Genomic DNA, 23,152 nt, shown 5'->3' on the forward strand with positions numbered 1-23,152 from the left:
CGGAAGCAACCCCAATGACGGAAGCATCAGTGAGTGCCTGTGCAGAGACCCTCCTGTCGAGTTGGATCAGCTGCTTCGGTGTGTCTGACAACATAACTACAGACAGGGGCCCGGCATTCTTGTCGGAGCTCTGGGTCACCCTGGCATGCCTGATAGGGACAACTCTCCACAGTATGACAGCATATAACCCCGCAGCCAACGGCATGGTGGAAAGGACCCACCATTCGTTGAAGGCAGCTCTGATGGCACGCTGTATCAACAACAATTGAAAGACCCAGCTCCCCTGGGTCCTGCTGGGTCTCCGCACTGCACCAAGGGCAGATGGCGGCGTATCTCCCACAGAGAAAGTCTACGGCGAAACACTAGCCATTCTAGGAGAGTTCTTCCCCATGGCGCCAAACGACGAAGATACTTCCCTTCCAAGGCTGAGGGAAGTGGCACAGAAGTTCTCACCCTGCCGAAAGACTTTCACGGACAGGACCCAAGTCTACAGCCCTGGGGGTCTGGATGCCTGCACCCACTTCTTCATCAGGATCGACGCCCACTGCCCACCCTTGACCAGACCATACAGGGGCCCATACCATGTCATCAGCAGATCATCCAAGGCCTATCTCATCAACGTCCACAGGCGTGAAGACTGGGTTTCTGTTGACCAGCTGAAACCAGCTTTCCTGTTAGACAGTGAAACTCGGGAGGGAACCGGCAGGTGCCCCAGAATTCCTCCACAAAACATGGCCGCAGATGATCCCGTCGCCATCCTGAAACGGGGTCGAGGATGTCCCAAGGGCCGCACTAAGGAAGTCATCCGCTCGGCTAAGCCTCCGGGCGACTCAGCAGTCAAAACCGCCCCACGTCTGCCAGTATCAAGAACTCGGGGCTGGCTCCTGCTCCCAAAACGATTCTGTGATTGATTTTTTTTTTCAGGTGTCTTCCAATCATTACCTTTGTAATTATTGTCTTTGGGGAGGAGTACTTGTAAAGACGTCAGATGTCTCTTCATTTTCTCATCAATCACGTCATGTACTGCATTTCTTAATATGTCAAGACTCTCATGTAAATAGTCATGTGTAGAATTTTCTGGCCTTTCCGCCGATATATATTTCATCATTGTGCATTTGTTTGTCCGTCAACAAACATGAATAGCTCAGAGTGCGGGTCACAGCGTTCAAGGTCGAACATACGTTTCTGTCCACTCTGCCATGTATACCTACGCTCAAGTAATAAACAATTTAATACCCAGTTGACTGATATATATATATATATATATATATATATATATATATATATATATATATATATGTGTGTGTGTGTGTGTGTGTGTATGTCTGTATAACTGAATCACGAAACTATGGAACGTGATGAATATATGAATAAAGACCAAATCCACAAAGAAAAGAGAAACACTGGAGCTGTGAGGCCTTTCGACTGGCGTCCTTTACTGAGCAGACTGAATAAATATAAAAATAAGTTTACAAAGAAAGCTCATGCAAATGACAGATGGGGATTACAAAGAGAAAGATATGTACCTGGAATCCAACACAATTGAAGAATTAGCAGAACTATCAAAACACAGTTAAATATTTAAGAGATTTTACAAAGGATTAGGATCAACCGCTCAGAAGCAGGGAAAGGACAACTAAAAGATTATTATACACGGGGGTGACTGACCACCAAAAAATGTTAGTACAACAAAATAATTCTCTTTTTTGTAAATAATAAGTTTTCACAAGATGAACATTTTTACAAATAAAAAATTATATTAAACATACGAATGCATAGAATATATATATAAGGTAACTAATTTGTAATTAAGTCAGTGATTTTATCTTTTAGGTCATTCTTGAACATTTTTCTAATACAGGGGTCCAAATAATACTGTACATGTCAGGGCTAAGGTTAAAATTACAGCTGGAAATAAGCTGTATGATAGCAGACTCCAAAAGATTGCTTGAAGAGAAGTCTTTCAATCTGGCAATCACTGAACTTTCAGTCCAATTTATCCTGTGAGAGTTTTCACTTGAATGAATGAATATAGCATTGGATGTTTGTTCAGTTTTGACTGAATATTTATGTTGCTTAATACATACATCTAAAACTTTGCTAGATTGACCAATATAAAAAGAGGGGCAGTCCAAACATGGAATTTTATATATTATATGTTATTTGCTTTCTTTATGGCTATTTTTTTTATTAACATTCCTTTTAGCGTGTTATTATAGGAAAAATCGAGGTTGACATTGAAAGATTTTAACTATGAATTTCTTTTCAAAACCACTAAAATAAGGCAAGCTAAGAATGTTCTTAGGGGTTTCTTTCATCATGTTACTTTCACTGTTAAGCTTTTTGTAGACTTTATTATAACAGATATCTATTATTATTATTATTATTATATGTGAAGGATAACATAAATCTGTCCCTATTTTTCTTATGTATTTAATTTCTTGATCCAAATACTGGGGACTGATAATGAGCAAAGCTCATAAAAACATGGAAGAAAAAATTAAAATTTTGATGTTAAGGTGATGGCCTGAATAAAAATGAATATAAGTTAAGTAGTTGGTTGGTTTCCTATAAATACTGAATTTGCATTGAAATGGTTCTCTATGTATTAAAACATCTAAGAAAGGGAGGCAATTGTCTTTTTCTAATTCTAAAGTAAACTTAATGGCTGGTACCTGGTTATTCAAATTAGAGAGTAAATTATTTACATCAATACCAGCAAAAACAGCTAAAATATCGTCAACACATCTATACCACTTTAAAGGAGTATAAATGATATTAGGTAAACATCGTTTTTCAAAGAATCCCATATACAAGTTTAAGAGGAGTGGGGATAAAGGGTTGCCCATTGCCATATCAAATATTTGTTGGTAAAATTTACCATTGAATATAAACTTACAATTACAAATACACAACCTAGTGAGTGAAATAATATGACTTACAGGTAGAGGTAGTTCATGATGGATTAGTTCATTACTAAGATACTCTAAAATAGAATCTATAGGGACTTTAGTAAAAAGAGAACAAACATCAAAACTAACGAATTTATCAGTGGGGCAAAAAGTGATTTTGTTTAATTTATCAACTAAATCTAGACAATTATATACGTGAGAATCGGAGATCGTTCCAAGTAACGGGGACAAGAGCTTGGTAATTTATTTCGAAAGTTTATATGATATTGAGCCAACAGTACTGATAATAGACCGCATAGGATTATTTTCTTTGTGTTTTTACTAATCCGTACAAGTAAGGTAACGAGAGAAATTTTACTGACAAATGACCTATTAGTTCTTTTATATCTTTAAGGACTTTTTTCTCTGCTATTGAAATTTTTTATGACTTGATCAAGGGGATTTTTTGTTAGTTTTTTGTAAGTCGTATCATCATCCAGTAGGGCTTGCATACGTGGTATGTAGTCAGCTTTATCTAAAATTACAAAACTGTTCGACTTATCAGCTTTCGTGATGTGGATTGTATTGTAAACTTACTTTTATATTTCTTTAGACTGGTAAGTAAAGGACGCCACTCGAAAGGCCTCGCCGCACTCCAGTGTTTCTCTTTCCTTCGTGGATTTTGTTTTTATATATATATATATACATAATGTGTGTATGTTATCTTTTTGCTTATAACCCTTTGACAATTAACCACCTGGTATTCAGTTTTATACATGTTTTTGGATTCCGTATGGCTAAGCTTCCGTATCTCTTACTGTTAGGTCTATGATTTTAGTTTGCGACCGCTTGATCCCGGATTATCCTTTATTATCTTTTTGTTTATTACCCTTTGAGAATTAACCATCTGGCATTCTTGTTCTTTTTGTTTACCTCGTAACCGTCTTTTCAACTGTCTCATTTGTGAATAAACAGGTGAAAGAGCTTGGTACTGAAATTCTGCCTGTCATTTTCCCTTGGTATTCGCTTATATGGGTGTGTGTGTGTTTGAGCATTTGTGCACACACCCTAATACTGCTTACAAAGAAAATATTGCTCTAAGCCTAGGTCTATATACCCTTCTTTGCCCTGATACCCTTAGCTTGCCCAAGGAGATTTGAAAGAGAAACTAAAGATTATAAGTGATTCTTGCTAATTCCCCTGGCCACTCCTTAGTTAATCCAGTACCTTGGTTAATTCAGGACGGCTGTTCCTCATCTGGAAAGGGTCAGCCCAAAGTGTGATGGCCTTTGTATGTGTAAAATAATGTTTCAAATTCCTTTAACCTTGCAGATGGGATTTTTGTAAATCTGAGTCGTCTTTGTAATCGTTTTCTGCTGCATGTACTTTGCCTGAGAATGCCTTAGAGTAAACTTAGTTTATATTTTATATCATGTTTTAATACTTGCTTGTACATACGAACAAATACACACACAAGTTAAAATTGATTTTAAACTGCGACCTGGTCCAAAGACCAGGAGTACGTGCAATCGCCTGTGGTTTGTAGGTTTTTGCTCCTGTTATCTTTTTTGTTTTACACCTTTTATTATATTTTTAGCCTACTTTCTAAAGATCATTTACCTTAGATTATTTTATTTAAAATAATTACTTTACCTCATATTTTTCACTGCTTCATCCCTTCTTAATATATATATATATATATATATATATATATATATATATATATATATATATATATATTAAATATTTTCTGTTAAAACAGAAATCCATCTAATAATAAGAACCCATAAAAACGCCAAAAGGTAGAAAGTTATTGCTATATTTCAGAGACCAAACTGTCTCCCTCTACTGGCAAGTACTTGCCAGTAGAGGAGACAGTTTGGTCTCTGAAATACAGCAATAACTTTCTACCTTTTAAGGTTTTTATGGGCTCCTATTATTAGATATATATATGTATATATATATATATATATATATATATATATATATATATATATATATATATATATATATATATATATATTTATACATGTATCTATGTATGTAATATGGTCATATTAAGGATACATAACTCTATTATTATTATTATTCATTTCACTGCTCAGATTTAGCATTTGTAGTTCGCCTCTATCTGTTGCATTTCAGTTATAAATAAAAAAATTGAGAAACAACATAAAAACTGATTTCCTCCAAAATCACAAAACGAAAAATGAAAGTGTGAAATATAATTATTATAATTTTAAAATATAAGGCTAAAAATTAAAGATGCATATTATTATTATTATTATTATTATTATTATTATTATTATTATTATTATTATTATTATTATTATTATTATTATTATTACTACTACTTCCTACTAGGTACGACTCCACTCTGGTTATTGTCAAATCCCTGGTAAAAAAAAATTGCTAAAAACAGTTTCTGAATGAAAAAAATAAAAGCGAAAATCTATAGTACTACAGTCTTTATCCTAATATAAGTACTCTGCACCCAACAAAAACAAAAAAACAAAAAGCCAGCCAAAGCGTTTCTACTTCGTTATAACCTTAAAAGATAAATTCTTTTCACAATTGGCGAAAGACCGTTACAGACCACTTGAGGAATAATTCGTTTCAATGGCCGTGTTCTGTCTGTTGTCATTCATTGTGGACACGATAGCATAGTCGACCTCCGCATGTTCGCGATTCAAATGGGCGATGCTTTGTGTACTAAATTTTTTTATTCATTTTTTTTTTTTTTGGAGGTATCTACTGTTTGTGTCTATGATATTCTGTTATACGTCAGTTATATTGCATATATTCTCTCTTCTTTATTACGATATTCGTTGTTATTCAAATAATGAGCATTTTATATTCAGTTCTCGCTTTATTGGTTAACCAAAAGAGTTATGTTCTAGCATAATTACATCCTGTGGGAATTAATTAATAATTAGGCTGCTTTGTTAATTAAACCCTGCAGTTTCTTGAGTAGTACAGTAGTATAGTCTTATAATTTCTTAATTATGTACACAAACATTTTTAACCTATGTATATTTATTCTGCATTTCTTTACATTTCTTAAGTGACAATGTACTGCTTTCACTACATTTAATATGTGATCTATTTCTCAATGTTTTTAGTATTTGCAACCCTATGTCATTTACTTTTAATGTTTAATATCAATCTTCATTTAGTTTTTTCTACTGCATTCTGTTTAATCTTCATTTACCTTCAGTCTTTTTGTTCATTCAATTCTTTATGTACTTCATTACCTCCACCATTGTCCACAACTAGGTAAAACTGTGATATATCATCTAAGGGAAAACTTAAAACTTTACTTCATGTTTTGTTTCATTCTATGGTTTCTATATACGAAATGGTGCTGGCCTAAGAACATCGGTTTGTAGTACTCCTCATGGCAAAGTTCTTGAGTCAGATTTAGCTTTCGTTGCACTTTAAAGATCTGTTAGAGCAGTGATTCTTAAACTGGGGGGCGCAAGCAGGGTTACCAGAAGGTGCCTATTATTTTTTTAATTTGTGATGTTAATTGCAAAATTGCCAAAAACATTATCGCTGCTTCCATAAGTTTTATAATTATTATCTCAAAACATGCCAAAAATTCAAAATATAAGTAAATTTCCAATTCAAATTTTATTTATGAATTGAAATATAATACAGTGCATACTTATAAAAAATTTAACAGCAGTGAAACAAAAATCTACCATTCATCCATATACTCATATAAGCAAACAGGCAACATATTGTTTATAGTTTATATTTGGCAAAAATTTCAGGGGTGGGGGTGGGATCTATACGTAATGCAGAGGGGGGCGCAAGGCAAAAAAGTTTAAGAACCACTGTGTTAGAGTGATAGTTCTTCTTCGCTAATTTAATGTGAAAATTCAGTCTTTTAGCAAGCTACTGGAGGAACTGAACAACTAGTTTCCAATGATAGTTTTGGATTAAGTTGTTGGTATAGTGAATCGTTGGGTCCACAAAAAAGCAAGAAACTCGTAAAACGTGCGATTTGCCTCGATAGTTATTTCTGTCAACGTCTGCCCGTCAGCCTCATTTGGCCGTCTTAATAGTAGAGCGCTGGTGCCATTAACCTGCCGAGTTACTCAGAAATCCTTCAGAAAATGTCACGTTTCCAAGCATCGTTGTCCTCCTGTTTCTCTTCGGTGAAACGGGAACTCCTGACTTATACCCAAGACGAAGTGAGCGAATCTTGGGCCACTTATGGTATCAAGAGCCTGGTGAAGACGAAGGCAACTGCCGAAGCCTTGCTCAGGCTGGTGAGAACGAACAACTTAAATGCCAAGCTACAGTCCAATTGCATCGTCACTCCACAGAGACATTCAGGCTGCGTTCGAATCCTAGGCCAAGGGTGGCCTCTTCACGTCGTCTCGTGCAAGATATTTCGCTGGCCGTACTTGAGTGATCCCAAACAGCTGCAGCCTCTTGAAGAGTGCACGCCTGCAGAGGGCGAGGTCTGCATCAACCCATACCACTACCGCCTTACTGTCCCCGAGATCCTGATGTTTGAAGAGGAAGGGATAAGCGTCGACGAAAGTCCTGACGATTCCTTCAGTTTAAGGCCGGAGTGTGAGGTCGACTAGCAAAAAGTAGCATTTGGTTATGGGGATGAAAAATGCTGCAAAATAAGCCATAATTAGGGAGACTGAGCAGTCACCCAGTCCACTGAACTACGATACTGTACTGGAGGAAACAAAAGGCAGAAAGATTTATTAATTTCTCTTAATTTCATTATTCTCTTGGCTTGTTTAGATGTTAAAAGCATGAAATCAACCACGTGTACTGTTGCTAAGGTTCTTAGGTTAAGGCAACCTTATTTTAAAAAAAAAAATCTGTGTTGGTGTAAGTCAATCTGAGCCGTGATTTAACAAAAAAGAAAATAGAAAGAAACAGATTGGTTATTTGCTGTTATTTAAGAATTAAGTATTTTTAGGATTTCAAAAAAGTGCTGTTATGATTGTGTGTCTGTGCCTGTGCATGACCATTGTTTGTGATAGCTGTCTTAAGACTTTATGAAATGAAAATTTAAAGAGTTTTCATACAGTGATTGTATTACAAATGTATGTTCAAGAGAAACTTAATATTTGGGAGATAACATTTCTCTGCCTGTGAACACAGTGCTTGTTTTATATTAAAATATAAGAGAATTCTTTGCATACGTGTTTACTTCACCCAAAGTCTTTGGTAGAATCTAAACAAAAGGCCTTTTCAGTCTGCTTGTAGTATAAATATATATTTCTATGATTTTATCGTATCATCCCATCTTGAGCTAGCGACTGTTGTAAGCTGAATATGGTAATAAGAAGAAAGTAACATTATACTCTTATTTCAAAGGAAAATTATCAAGTTCCGGTGAGCATTGTAAACAAACTAGATTCTCTTGGCAGTTTTTAAATACTGTATATTTGTTGGTTAGGGGGAGGGTTGGAAGCTTTAAGAAAATTTTGTAAGGATTTTATATGAGTGGTGAACACTATAGCTCTTATTGTTCAATATTGTCCCTTAACTTTTTTTTCACGTCACTGAAAATGAGTGGCTGAAATCAAGCTCTATCAAAATACACTCTGCGAAAACACACACACACGCACGCGCGCGCGTACATTCTCTGTGTATCTTTATCCTCTGACTAAAACAAATGGAACCCGGAAACCATGAAAAAGTACTTGGACGAGAACTAAGGTGCATCCAACTTCATTTTCAGAAAAATTATCATCTGCATCACAGACTACAGAATGCTGATGTCCCACAGGTACCAGTCATACAAGTTCATCTTGTAACCAGATTTCTTCTGAAAGATTTTCAAAAATTATTTTAATCATTAATTAGGAAAAAAATCAAAACGAGGTGCTGAAAGTATTAATGGAACCTAGACCGGTGGTTCATTTTAATGTTGCTGAGTAATTGAGCTAAGACTGTCGTTAATGATCTTGTGTACGAGTATCCATGAATGAGTGTTTATTACTGTTGAGATCTTTGTGATGTGATGCTGGATTTTTTTTTTTTTTTGTAATTTTGAGTAGGCTTATAGTTCACTGTGCGTAGGTCTAATGCTAACAGTTAATAATCATAGTTAAAGTTTCAACATATAATAAACCTATTTTTGTTTTCGATATCTGTCATTATTAAATATTAAGAGAATGTACATAAAGCCCTTGTATACAGGCAAATGGAATAGAGTTCGTTAGGTTCCTACCAACCGTAAAGGATAAGGACTATTCTTTTTGAAAATAGCAACCAAAAAGATACGGTCAATTTGATCTAGGTTCCATGACCTTTGCAATAGACTCACGTTATCTAGTGCCCAATTAAATCTGCTTAGAGTATCTGACCATTGAAACGAAACATAACTCCTCAATACAATTTGCGATCCACATGAAAGCTTAAACTTTGGTAGGTGTTATTTAGGTGTTTTCAAGACAGTCTTTTCACTTTGACCAAAGTTTTGACCTCATTTTGTAAGTATGGATATTCCTCTCGCCGTGAACGAGTAGATACTTAAAAGGTGATAAAATTGTGGGTCCTGCTCAATGCACTAACTGGGAAAAATCGTTATGAATGATATAGAGAAAATAAAAATGAATGAGATAAAATCATGACTGAAGGTAAGCAGACGAAATACCACCGATTTAAAACCTTGCATGTAATGAACGACAAACGAGTAAGTTTTGAGTATGGAAATACCAGAATTTATATAAAAAAGATATTAAATATAAAAATAGTTAAGGAAGTTGTTAATATTAATTTGTTGGTTTATGTTATTCCTCATCGTTTACATTATGGACATTTTCTTATCGTTCTAATACAACCCATGACGCCCTCTCTCCCTTTTCAGGTTCATGTAAAACCCTGCATTAAAACTAGGTTGCGTTTCTCTTTCACTATAACTATAGTTTAAAGTCAAAATATATTACTGTATATTAGTGTCTGAGCTGTTCAGTAGCTTACATATTTTTTCACTTTTTGGACGGTTTGACTAATCTCCAACTAAACATGACGGCCTGCATGTGTTTAAGGACAGAGGTGGATCGTAAACTTAGCTAACAAAAGAATACTAGTGTAATCCCATCAAATATGAAGTTAAATCCCTCAGTGACTGATACTCTCAGTGACCTTCCTGGTAGAATTGGAGGAAAAAAAGAAGAAACTGTTTGTTATGATAATTATTATGCAGTTGTATTCCCGTAACTAAGTATCGCTGAAAAGAAAGAAGACAACCTGACGGAAAGTTTGGCTATAAATTGTTCATAAAACTGGTGTAGGGGACATATATATTTAACGAACTGATAGAAATAAACACAAGGAATTAACTCTGCAGTATGAATAGAGAACTGTTTAGTGTAGTCCTATGTTATCTCATCAGGTAAAACAGTGCTGATGTACTGAATAATCATAATTACCGGGCATTTAAGATATAAAATAAGCAAAATAATATATTTTTAATAAAATTAATGAAATTTTACTTCGACATTAGACGTAAAAGCATATTTAATGACGACAATCTTAAAAAATATCCACAAGAAACGCATCTCCAGAACTGTTTCTGTTTTACGGTTAAACACTTAACCACGTTTTAAACTTTTATGTTTATCATTTGACAGCTTAAAGTGGAGTTGACTTGTCGGCTCGACTAAGGTAAATATTTTATCATGTCAGCTTTTGTGAACATTGAGAACATTTATTATTAAGGATAAAGATGTGTTCTAAGTTATGTTAATATAATTATTTAGGGTAAATAGGCCTATGTAGGAGCCATATGTTTTTGCTATACGAATAGGCTAGGCCTATGTTTACATCTCATTGTTAAGGTGCTCCAGCTTGATACGGTTCATTTGATTTTGATTAACGCGCTTAGGTCGGTATAGTAATTTAATTAGACCTAGGTTATTAAATAAACTGGCATAATTGATTTCAACAGAAACACAGTTTTGTAACAGTAGGCTTAAGGCTGAGCATTAAAATTGATGGTAGGCCTATTCTGTAATCAAGTTCGGATGTATAATTTGATTTTCCTTTTACTCTGTTGTTGTGATTATGTCGAATTTGGCGTGTATTATCCCCAGAAATGGATGGTTAACCCCTTACTAGGCCTACCCCACCATAGTCTAACTATAGGCCTATCCTAATGGGGTACCATAATGGGGAATTGGGAAATTTTGGGCTGAAACTGAAGACAACTACTATGCTCCTCTGGTTCAGTAGCTCATTTTACATGAAAAATGGATGCCATGATTAGTACCAGTCCCATGGGGATGAATGTAGGCTAAAGGCATAAATGAAACATGGTAAATATCATTAACACAGGCTAAACAAAAGACAAAAATAAACAAAATCATAAGCTAAAGGTGCTAAATATTCTGGTCGGCAACTACAGGCCACTAAAACCAAAATGAAATGAGTTCTTGGGTGGGGCTGTTAGGGTCCTCTCCACGTGTGTTTAATCTCCGCATATCTACCAAGTCTCTAACAACAACCATTTCTCCCATTACAGATATCAAATATCTTTTTCGTTACTCAGAATTCTAAGTCAGTTACATAGGTTTACGATTGATAACATTTTTTTATGCAATGACAAGAAACGGAATCAGATTTTCTGTCAACGTGGCATTTCATTTTGGTGCTGTTGCCAATATTTCAAACAGCTCCACGTGCGTTTAAATCCACGGATAAGTAGCTTAAGACTGTCTCCAGGGGCCACTTTCAGTGGTCACAGTATGTTTGGAGGCATTTCCCCTTTCTACAGTTATCTTGATTTCTTAATTTCATAGGTAAAGAATAAATTATTATGCAAGGATATATGAAATAAAGCATGAGACTGGGTAAGTTGGACGAGTGAGAAAATAAACAATCGTATACAAACAGATCTCTCTCTCCCTCTTTGTTGGAAGAACAAAATATCATATGCCACCTAACCATTTTACAAAGTAAATAAGATATCTCTCATGTCCTCTTTAACATTAATTATCAGTATTTAGAAAAGTTGTTTTTGCAATAATAACTATATATATATATATATATATATATATATATATATATATATATATATATATATATATATATATATATATATATATATATATATATATATATATATACATATACATATACTGTATATAAAATTGACAAAATAATTGATTGGAAACAATGACTGAATATTGCTTGAATATGATATGGGAACAAAGTTTTGGCCTGACTGAAGTGTAGAGTGACCTTGACACTGACTTACAAGTCATTCGTGGTCATCTCACAGCTATGGATAGACACCATCTTTAAATATTTATAAATGGGCTATACATAGAACGGCAAATCTTTGCAAATAATAAGAAAGATATGTTATCGTGCATAGGCTGTGGAGAAGAAATGTACTGAAGACAAATCCTAAGCAGGGCAGAATAGGAAGGAGATTAAAAAACCTGGAAATGAAAAAACCCCTATAATCTTATAATTATAGCCCCAGGGTTTGTCTCGAAGACATTCAAAGGTCTGTCACGCACCTGTCAAGTTGTTGTTTTGTAAAATTGGCAACAGGGCAGATCTTTAAACGCCACGCCAGAGAGGTCTCTCGTCGTGGGTCCAGTATAGAGGGAACTAGGCCACAGTAGTAGTCTTCAGTTTTCCCCTGGGGTTAGGGAATACAAAAACTCCGTAACCAAACCTTGTCCAGGATTCTGGGTCGTACCTGACCCACCCAGTCTGTAATTCCTTTGGTGAAAGACAAGGATGCATCCTAACCTTACCTGACCTAACCTAGGGACCCTGGGTTCTACCTGACTAGGGATGCACTAGCCACAGCCTCCCCCCCAAGCTAACCAGACCTATGATGCCATAATTCATAAAAAAATAGTATATGCTTACTTAAATACCTTGTAACACATTTGAAATTGTTTTCTAAGTAATCTTTGTTTTCTAAACACGTCCAAATACAGAAAAACCCTGTTAAGTTTGATATTTAAGATTACATTTTTATCTAGGTATTGATCTCCTTTGTATTTCCTATTATCTTCTGTGAATTCTTAGTCTAATCCTTCGGGCCAGCCCTAGGAGAGCTGTTAATCAGCTCAGTGGTCTGGTTAAACTAAGGTATACTTTTTGAAATAAACATCATATTCTTTGGAAGCTTGAATTTCAAGTCAATGGCCCCTGTGAGCTTGTTCCATATGAATAGGATTCATCTAAATATAATAATAATAATTCATGCCTCCTAAGAATGATAGTCTTAAGAGTTTTGGGTCTGCATACATTCAGATATAGTCTACTGTTTTTATATAAGTAACATACCAAATAATTACATAGCTATAGTTTCTACTTTACGCAGCAGCTCAGAATGCAGAATTCATGGTAGTGCTCTTTTGTTTTGGGTGTAGATATACTGCCCCGCCCACTTTCGGGGAAGAATAGGTACACTGTAGTTAAAGAGCTCAATTCGTTTCTGCCGGCTAATGACTTAACACTGGTTATTAGCAGCTCTTGATTTGTTTTCATCGGATGTTGGAGATCGTCTTTTGGTGAAGTACTCTTTGCTTTTGGTAGCGCAGCTATTTAGCTTAGCTAGAATTCTGGAATATTTTTTCGATTGTGACCTTCCCGATTCAACTTTAGACTTGTTATGCCTGACTCTAGTTTGTCTAGCATTAGGTATTGCTGCAAAACTAGACTCACTTCTGCAGAATATGACTCTCATACCGTATGTAGTTCTTTCAGGGAGCAAATTTGCTCTCCGGAGCTTAATTGTGAGGAATGTAAGGACTGGGATAAGGGGAAGTGGAAAACCTTACAGACACACTTAGATAAATCACAGCATGACCGACTGAGGAAAGCTACAACTAAGGCTCAAGCTAAGGCTTCCGCTAGTACCGTGCATTCTCCAGGAGTTGATATTGCTGTTCTGCCTATCCCTTCAACACCTGTGACGGCCTTTTCTCCCATGTCCAGTCCTCCAGCTTTTCCTGTCTTTCCGTTACCTAGCTCCCATTCTGCTGAATCCAATGCCATTGCCAACCTAGAAGCACGGGTAGATCAAAAATGTAATTTGCTTGTGAATACTGTTTCCCAGGTTGGGAATTCTGTGAAGGTCCCGATGGACAAATTTAACAGTGTAGTGTTGAGTGCAGTTCGTCCCACCGATGCTCCTAGACCAAGGTCCCTGCTAAACTCCCTTTGCTCATCTGGGAGGAAGCAAACTGGCATTCCAAGGGAGGTCGGTGGGGTTTGCTCACGAGCAGTCATCACCTCATCCAAGCCTGTTGTCCGCCAATCCCAGGCTGCGGAGGATCGCCATTGGAAAGGCATACGAATGGATGTACTTGCCCTATCATCTAGTGATTCAGACCCTCCCACAACCAAGAAGCGCAGTGGTCATTTTACAAAAGTTTCTAGGCCATTGAAAATGCCGGGCGCTTCCTTGGAAACAGATTTGCCCCCGTCTCGTAAGCGAGCTTTAGAGAGGGAACGTAGCCCTCTCCCATCGTGTGGTTTTTGGGAGTCGCCAGTGAAAGATTCTCACACCCATTCAGTGGTGAAAGTGCATTCCAACCTCAAAAGAGTGTTTGCAAGCCCAGTTCGTCGGCGCAAAGTGTCCCAGCACCCAGAGTCTGATAGTGTTGTGTGTAAGCGCCAACTAGAAGATCGTTTAATGTCCGAGCTCTCATCCCTTGAGCGCCCATCGTATGAGTGCACTTCGTCCGAGTGCCCATCGCATGAGCGTTCAGTGTCTGCTTTTCCAATTCGTGGGCGCCCAGTATCCAATCATTCCGACTTGGAAGATCCCGTATATGATCACTCTGTGTTTGAATGTCAAATTGCCGAGCGCCCATCATTTGGGCGCCAAGTGTCCACTAAGAGCGCAGTGGCCTCGAAAGACTCAGGATCTGCTCTGACAGCGAGTGGGCACCCAGTGTCCATGCGTCCAGTGTCTGTGGGCACTCCCCTTGAAGTTCACACAACTTCCAGCATCTACAGGGTCCCGCAAGGGGAGCTTCCAGTACCTGATTCTTCAGGTGAATTTCCTTCAGTTGCCCAAGATCCTTCGTTGGCGCCCTTTCAGCTCAGACTTGACAAAGTTTTGAGTCTTCTTCAAGAGCCAGCTCCCTGGTAGTGCAAGTGCACACGGACCCTCCAGGATCACCTGCTTCCTCGTCGAGGAACCAGTAGAAGAGGAGAAACCTACATCGAACTACTCGGCGCTGCTCAGATATTTCCTGATCTGCTACCCCTCGTTCTTCTCTCCGGCCGTACCTTTGTCTCCAGGGTCGGCTTTCTTGATGCGACAACCTCCAGGTACTGCCAGACTTCCACGTATGGTTCTCTCTTCATCTTCAAAGAAAGCATATGCCCATAGGGATGCATGGTTAGCAGAAAAGAGAGATGCTGGGAAAGCGGTTTTCTGTTCGCCGCCCTCTCACTTGATAGGGCAGAAGTATCTGTCATATGCAACTGGATAAGCTCTGTCCTTGGGAGTTTCTGCCTCCTCCCAAGGGGACTTTTCCAATATCATAGATGCTTTGTGTCGTTCCACTTTCTCTTTGGCCAGAATTCCTTCACTGCTTCGGAGTTGGCCATCTAATTAAAGACATCTTTAAAGTCTTTGAAGTCTTCAGTTTTCTGAATTGGATGGTTGGGGCTCTAGCTAAGAAAATAGAAGACTGTACAACTCTTCAAGAAAACTTCGCATCGGATTGGCTGGTAGTTCTGGCTTGTGCTGATAGAGCTGTAAAAGATGGCGCACTAGAGCTGGCAACCATCTTTGCAACAGGAGTCCTTAAGAAACGAGACCTGTGGTGCTTGTTTATGGCAAAGGGCGTCACCCCCATCTCAGTGTTCTTCTCTTCTTTATGTCCCCCTGGACAAGAACAGTTTATTCCCACAGGACACCCTGGAACATGTTTCAGTAGAGCTTCAGAAGAAATCGATGCAGGACCCTCTCGCTCAATCCACCAAAAGGCCTAGGTTCCCTGCATGAGCCACTGCAACTACCACGTCTGCGAGGACGTTGTCGCCTCTGCAACAACAAGCCTTTCGAAGTCCTAGAGGTCATTTCCAGTCCTGACCTAGAGCCAACCTCCGAACTTCCAGACCAGCCAAGAAACATGTTAACAAGCCAGCACCTCGTAAGTGAGTCGTCTGTCCTCTGTGTTCCAGTGGGAGCAAGATTTTTTCATTTCTGGACTGAGTGGAAGAACAGGATTGTGGAGCTGTGGGTGCTGAAGGTCTTGAAAGAGGGCTATGCAATCCCTTTCAGGGAGAAAATTCACTTAGTAACCTCTCCCATCAGCTTAACAGCCCACTCGGTAGGCTCAGAGAGGTTTTCAGCCCTATCTTGGGAAGTGTCAGCCCTATAGAGAAGAAAGCCGTGGAAGTAGTCATAGATGTAAACACAGAGGGTTTTACAACCGCCTCTTTGTGGTTCCCAAATCATTGGGAAGATGGAGACCTGTCCTGGATGTCAGTGCCTTGAACCTCTTCGTTCAAACAATGAAGTTCAAAATGGAGACAAGTCAGTCGGTATTGTCAGCCATCCACCAGGGAGACTGGATGGTTACGATCGATCATATAAGATGTGTACTTCCACGTTTCACTTCACCCAGATTCCAGGAAGTACAGTATCTGAGATTCATGTTCCAGGACAGTCTTCCAGTTTCAGGTACTGTGCTTCGGACTACCCATGGCCCCTCAAGTTTTCACTGGGGTACTCGCTCTCCAAGCAAAATGGCTACATCTCATGGGGAAAAACATCTGTACCTGGACGACTGGCTCCTATGCTCCCCCTCGAGATCTCAGTGCATGGAGGATCTGCAGAAAACACTTCGTCTTGCTCAAGATCTAGGTCTTTTAATAAACTTCAAGAAGTCTCAGCTAGTCCCGACTCAGTCTATTCTATATTTGGGGATAGTGATAGATTCTCTGATTTTTCAGGCTTTTCTGTCCCAACAAAGGATCCTAAATTGTCTCAGAAAAGTCCAAGACTTCGTAACTTGCCCCTCCTGCTCAGCCAACAAATGGATGAGTCTCCTGGGAACCCTCTCTTCCATAGAGAAGTTTGTTCCATTAGGCAGGCTATGCACAAGAGTACTGCAATTTTACCTCAAGGCCAATTGGCAAAGGAAGTCGTTCCCGGATTCGTTCGTCTTCAACATCACTCCCCAGATCAAAGAGGACCTTTGGTGGTAGCTAGTGAAGGACAGATTTGCGGCAGGACAATCTCTGGCTCCAATGAGCCCCTACCTAATGTTATACTTAGGCGCTTCGGATCTGGGCTGGGGAGCCCTTCTCAACGGTATGGAGGTTTCAGGAAAGTGGTCTCCAACTGAAAGAAACCTCCACATCAGTGTAAAAGAATTAAAGGCGATTCATCTTGCCCTTCAACATTTGCAACATAGACCTTCAACAAGACAGTGGTGGTCCATTCATACAGCATGACTGCCCTGGCTTATATCAAGAACCAAGGAGGGACTCATTCTTTTTCGCTCTACGAAGCGACCAAGGAATTTCTTCTATGGGCACGAAGCAATGAGACCCAATTGGTGACCCGCTTCATTCAGGGGAGAATGAACGTCCTGGCAGATGAATTGAGTTGTGGCAAACAGGCTCTACCGATGGAGTGGACACTCAATCCACAGGTGTGCACCAACCTGTGGAAGCCATGGGGAAAGGCAGTCGATAGACCTGTTTGCGATGTCGAGGTACCATTGTCTTCCTCTGTATTGTTCATGGCTCTGGATCCACAAGCTTGGACGACGGATGCCATGCTGCAGGACTGGTCCGATCTCCGCCTTTACGCCTTCCCTCCCTTCAGCGTGGTGAGGGACGTATTGAAGAAGTTCAACACACACACCAATGTGTCGATGACCTTAGTCTCTCCCTTTTGGCCACACAGAGAGTGGTTCCCCCATCTCCTAAGTCCTCTGACAGACTTCCCAAAAGAAATCTTCTCAAACAGCCACACTTTCACTGATTCCATCGAGGGTTATCCACTCTCACTCTAACAGGCTTCAGACTGTCATGGAGCTTGTCAGAGCGAAAGGATTTTCAAGGAAGGCTGTAGAGGCTATTGCTAAGTGTAGGCAACTATCTTCTGCTGCAGTCTACCAAGCCAAGTGGACAGTTTTTTTGAAGTGGTGCCGGGAGCAAAATATCTCCTCTTCTCAGACATTTGTAGCCCTGATCGCAGATTTTCTGTTACATCTTAGAACCTCGAAAGGACTTGCAACATCTACCATCAAGGGTTACAGAGTGATGTTTAGTTTAGTACTGTATTTAAATATAGAGGTGTAGACCTGTCTTCAAACCAATGATTTAATGAAGCATTTTAATACTAGTAAGCAAGCAAAACCTTCGGAAGTCGCTTGGAACTTGGACGTGGTCCTTTAATGGCTGTCAGGACCTCCGTTTGAACCTTGGGAATCATCGTCACTTAGGAATCTGACAAAGAAGACCTTACTCTTGATGGCACTAGCTACAGCCAGGAAAGCTAGTGAGCTACATGCCATCGATAAAAGGGTAGGCTTTTCCCAAGGCAACGCTATATACTCGCTGAATTTGGAGTTTTTGGTCGAGAATGAGGACCCGACTAACCCTTGGCCTCATTCCTTTTCAATCAAGAGCCTGTCCGAAGTACTCGGTCCATCCAATCAAGAGAAAGCCCTCTGTCCTGTAAGAACCTTGAGAGTATACCTTGAAAGAACCAAAAGCCTTAGAGGTTCTGCCTCAAATCGTTGGTGTTCTGTGAAAGACCCCAGCCATCCTTTGTCCAAGAATGCATTAACATTCTTTTTAAGATCCGTGATTTCGGAAGCACATTCAGGAATTCAAGATGATTTACCACCCTTATGTAAAGTAAAGGCTCATGAAATAAGAGTAGTGGCAATGTCCTTGGCTTTCAGACGTAATCTGTCTCTCTGTTCAATCTTGCAAACAACATATTGGAGGTGCAAGTCAGTGTTTGCCATGCTCTACCTAAAGGATACTGAAATGGTATACAAAAAATGCAGTACTTTTTGTATGTTCTTCTCGGCTGGCATGGTACTGGGGGATGAAGGATAGGAGGATTGCCTTCTTTTTCCTCTATCCGCTCTCCTTGAATAAGGATAGTTGCACTTCTTGGGAAGTCTGGTGAACACTGAGTTGCGAGTGTCACCAATCAATATTTTATGGTTTTGGTTAAAATTTTATGGTGGTGTAGGTTAATTTTATCCAGTATAGTTAGGAAAAATACAATTTACTTTAAAAAATTGTGATTTTTATTAATAAAATAAAGTTTTATATATACTTAACAAATAATTACATGATCAGAGCCCTCCCTCCTCCACTCTCATGGACATAGAGCATAAACAAACTGAGCTCTTTAGCTACGTTGTACCTATTCTTCCCCGAAAATGGGCGGGGCATTATACCTACACCCAAAACAAAAGAGCGCTACCGCAAATTTTGAATTTTGAGCTGCCGCGTAAAGTAGAAACTATGGCTATGTAATTATTTGGTAAGTATATATTAAACTTTATTTTATTATAAAAATGTCATTTTTGATATTCAGGATAATTCATAGTTTCAACTATGCTATAACATTTCATCTTTGATAGAAAGTCACATCAAGCATGTGCAATTATCCTCTGATGTCTCAGCAGTGTTGAAGATGCCATTCTGGAGTAAGAAGGGCTAAAAAAGAAATGGTAAACTGTTAGTGAGCATCTGCAGCAATTTCCTTCAAGAAGAAACAGCTATAAATTCATTAAAATAGATGTTTGTCATTTTTACAATACCTGGATATAAAAAACTAAACTAACTGATTGAGCGTAGCCTAACCTTAACTTATACTAAGCCTATGCCTTCATTTTACATTATCCAGTCCCAAAGTCACTCAAGTTGTAGGGAACAATAATTAGACTATTGCTGTATCATTGTACACCAATCCAAGGCTCATAGTTTAGGATATTATCTGTAGTAGTTTAGTTAGACATAGGCATGCTGTTTAGGCTTTGGTAAGTTAATACTAGGCCACTTTTGATGGGTTAGGCTATAAAAAAATGCTGTAAATTGCATATCTTTGTTATCACTGGATACTGTTGAAATTTTGAAATGCTTTATTTTTATATACTGTAAGTAACTTACCAAGTAATTACACAGCTAATAATTTCTAATAACCAGCAGCAAAAATTTAAAAATTCGCAGTAGTGATTCTTTTGTTTATTTTGGTGTAAGTAGCTAGCCCCGCCCACTTTCGGGTAAGAAGAGGAACAACATAGCAAGAAAGTTCAATTTATTTTTGCTGGCTTTTGACGAAGGTTGTGAGCAGCAGCTATAGTAATTTGGATTTTCATAGGCTTTACTAGTTATTTTCCCAAGAAGATTGGTGGAGTATTTTGGATTCTTTTGATTGCCTTTCGTCATTTATTTAGTCAGGTTGGTTTAATTTGGACAGTTTACCAAATTCTGACTCTTGTTTGGACTTTGTTGTCGCTTACTTTGACAGTGTCTGATGCTAGTACTTTGAGCACTCGTTATTGCAGCAAAGACTGCAGTACAAGATTGACTTCTGCCAAATACGATTTACATTCTGTGTGTGCTAGTAGTAAGGGCCAAGTGTGCCCAATAGATCTTACTTGTGCTGAATACGTTGACTGGGACCATACAGTGGAGGATTGGAAAAAGACAGAATTAGGAAAGCCAATGCTAGGAGTGACAAATCTTTAGCTAGTCAGCATTCTTCTAAATCTTCATCTGATGTTCCTGTAATTTCTGTCGTGTCTCCTAATCCGAGTCATTCAGCTTTACAACCTGTTCCCTTTCCCAGCACTCATAAACCCCCCCCCCCTGTATTCGCGCTCTCATGATTCACTGACTCACCGACTCGCGGATTTCTCTATGGAATGTATATACACAATATTCGTGGAAAATTCGCCCATTCGCGGTATTTGTCACTGAGAAATATTCACTAGTTATTGTATTTTCATATAATTTTCTTGACTAAATGCACTTTCTGTGATAAAACTATTAAAATACTCTAGTACCCAGGTAGTGCTTGAGTTACGATAATTCGCCTTACAATAATTCGATTTTGTGATGGGCTAAGCAATTATACCGATACGACAATATTTAGAAAATATTTTTAAATTTCCCGCTGGCGCAGGCAGCAGAGCATAATCAGGTAGCAAGAGAGAGATCAAATTGCAATAGACCCACTTCTTTTCCTCCATCTCTTTATCCCATATTCTAGTTAAAAAAAGTAAAAGAGAATGATAAAAGTATTGTTAGTAATGTTATATTCTTGTGTAAATGCATACAGCCGTAAACAACCGAATGAGAAACTGTTGTTTTGCTGATAACCGAATCGGATAACAACAGCTGTTTTGCTTTCTATTTCAACCTTTGTACGGCAATTAACAGTTACCGTAGTTATGTTACAAATGATGTTAAGTAGAATAGGACTGATATATTTTTACATTATACAGTACCCTTATTTGCTATGGATAAAAGATTGGCAAGGAAATATACTGCTAAATTTAAGCATGCAAGTTGTAGCTGAAGCTGAGAAAACAATGTTCAAGCTGCTAATGACTATAAATTATCATGCATCAGCAACATGGATGGAACTGTACTATAAATAAAATTGGAGAGAAAGTTTTTTAATCAAAACTACTGGGCATGAAAGAGCACATATTACTGCTGTTTTCATGCCGATAAAAGATAAATACGTAAAGCTTGTATTATGATGAAATCAAGTGAAAGTAGCAAATGGAATCTTGATTTTTTTTACACGAAACAAACGTGTCCCCAAACAGCCAACGTCATCTATTAAAGAAAAAAATAGCTAAATTAATTTCACAACGAGACATATTTAAGTTATATATCTAGAGATTCATTTACACTAACTAGAAGCAACGGCGAAGTAAACTTACCGCGTAATGGATTTCCAAACCAAAACATTGATCGCTATGATCGCAATTGATAGTACAAAAACAATATAAGAATACAGCCATACCCCGAACTTACGCGAGGTTAGGGTCCAGAACCCCTTGTGCAAAGTGAATTTTCACGTAAGTTTGGCATGGTCTATAAAAATGCTAATAAATGCTTATTTCTAAAGTTTAAACACTAAATATGACCCTAATCTTGCTCCAAAATTATTAAGTTAACTTTTAATGAAATTAAAGTTACTGTAATTTCATTTAAAAGTTAGCTTAATAAATTACCCTTAAAAAAAGAAATAAATGGTTGACGTAAAAATAGAGTTGGAAGAGAATTTCAGTCACTCTCCCCTTCTGACTGACCTTTCTTTACCTATTTTTAGAAGTCTCCTCAACCTCTTTTTAATAACTTCTTTATTCTGCATCTCTTTCTCTTTGTTCTGAAATGCTTTTTCATGAACAAACAGTGTTTTTTATTTTGACTAATACAACTATTAGTTATTGTAACTATATTTTAGAACATATTTGCCACACTAGCGCATTTACACTTTGTAGACGGTACAGGTAAAATTAGATCAATTTAAACTATCTACTGTACAGGTAAAGAGTACAGAGAAATAATAAGTTGTAAAAATGTGTGAGCGCTAACCATGAACAAAAGAGAGAGAGAGAGAGAGAGAGAGAGAGAGAGAGAGAGAGAGAGAGAGAGAGAGAGAGAGAGGTTGTCCTTACTTAAGAGAGTGAAATATGTATCTGTTATTACGGAGACAGCGAATAACATGAGAGAGAGAGAGAGAGAGAGAGAGAGAGAGAGAGAGAGAGAGAGAGAGAGAGAGAGAGAGAGAGAGAGAGAGAGATATTGTCCTTACTTGAAATATCAAGTTAAATTATTTATGAATTATTACGGAGAAAGAGCGAACAACATGAGGGAGAGAGAGAGAGAGAGCGAGAAGTTATTCTTATGTTAGATATCAAAAGTTGGAAGTCCAGTATTAAACTAACTTTTAAATGAAATTAAAGTTACTCTAATTTCATTTAACAGTTAGCTTAATTTAAACTATCTACTGTACAGGTAAAGACGTACAGAGAAATAATAAGTTGTAAAATGTGTGAGTGCTAACTGTGAGAGAGAGAGAGAGAGAGAGAGAGAGAGAGAGAGAGAGAGAGAGAGAGAGAGAGAGAGAGAGAGAGAGAGAGAGAGAGAGAGAGAGAGATAAGGGTTGTCCTTACTTAAGAGAGTGAAATTATTTATCATTTATTACAGAGACTGAGAGAATAACACAAGAGAGAGAGAGAGAGATAGAGATATTGTCCTTACTTGAAATATCAAGTTGAATTATTTATGAA

At 38.0% G+C, this 23,152-nt stretch overlaps 2 protein-coding genes across 9 annotated transcripts in view; both read left to right on the forward strand.

Annotated features, from left to right (window-relative positions):
• The first annotated feature begins 7,012 nt into the window (after window positions 1-7,012).
• On the forward strand, window positions 7,013-7,492 carry LOC136850996 (protein mothers against dpp-like). The gene has a single exon (XM_067124972.1). The coding sequence runs from the start codon at window positions 7,013-7,015 to the stop codon at window positions 7,490-7,492; it is 480 nt and encodes a 159-aa protein (XP_066981073.1).
• A 2,923-nt stretch (window positions 7,493-10,415) lies between these two features.
• Window positions 10,416-23,152, forward strand: part of LOC136854668 (uncharacterized) — a 36,443-nt gene continuing 23,706 nt past the window's right edge. For all 8 annotated transcript variants that reach the window (XM_067131273.1, XM_067131285.1, XM_067131284.1 and 5 more), the window contains exon 1: window positions 10,416-10,541. The gene's annotated coding sequence lies outside the window, so the exon portion shown is untranslated. The remainder of the gene's footprint in view (window positions 10,542-23,152) is intronic.

Source organism: Macrobrachium rosenbergii, chromosome 3 (assembly GCF_040412425.1).
Source record: "Macrobrachium rosenbergii isolate ZJJX-2024 chromosome 3, ASM4041242v1, whole genome shotgun sequence".
Lineage (NCBI taxonomy): Eukaryota > Metazoa > Arthropoda > Malacostraca > Decapoda > Palaemonidae > Macrobrachium > Macrobrachium rosenbergii.

Coding starts and splice junctions, on each gene's coding strand:
- LOC136850996 (XM_067124972.1), top strand. CDS start 7,013: ATGTCACGTTTCCAAGCATCGTTGTCCTCCTGTTTCTCTTCGGTGAAA.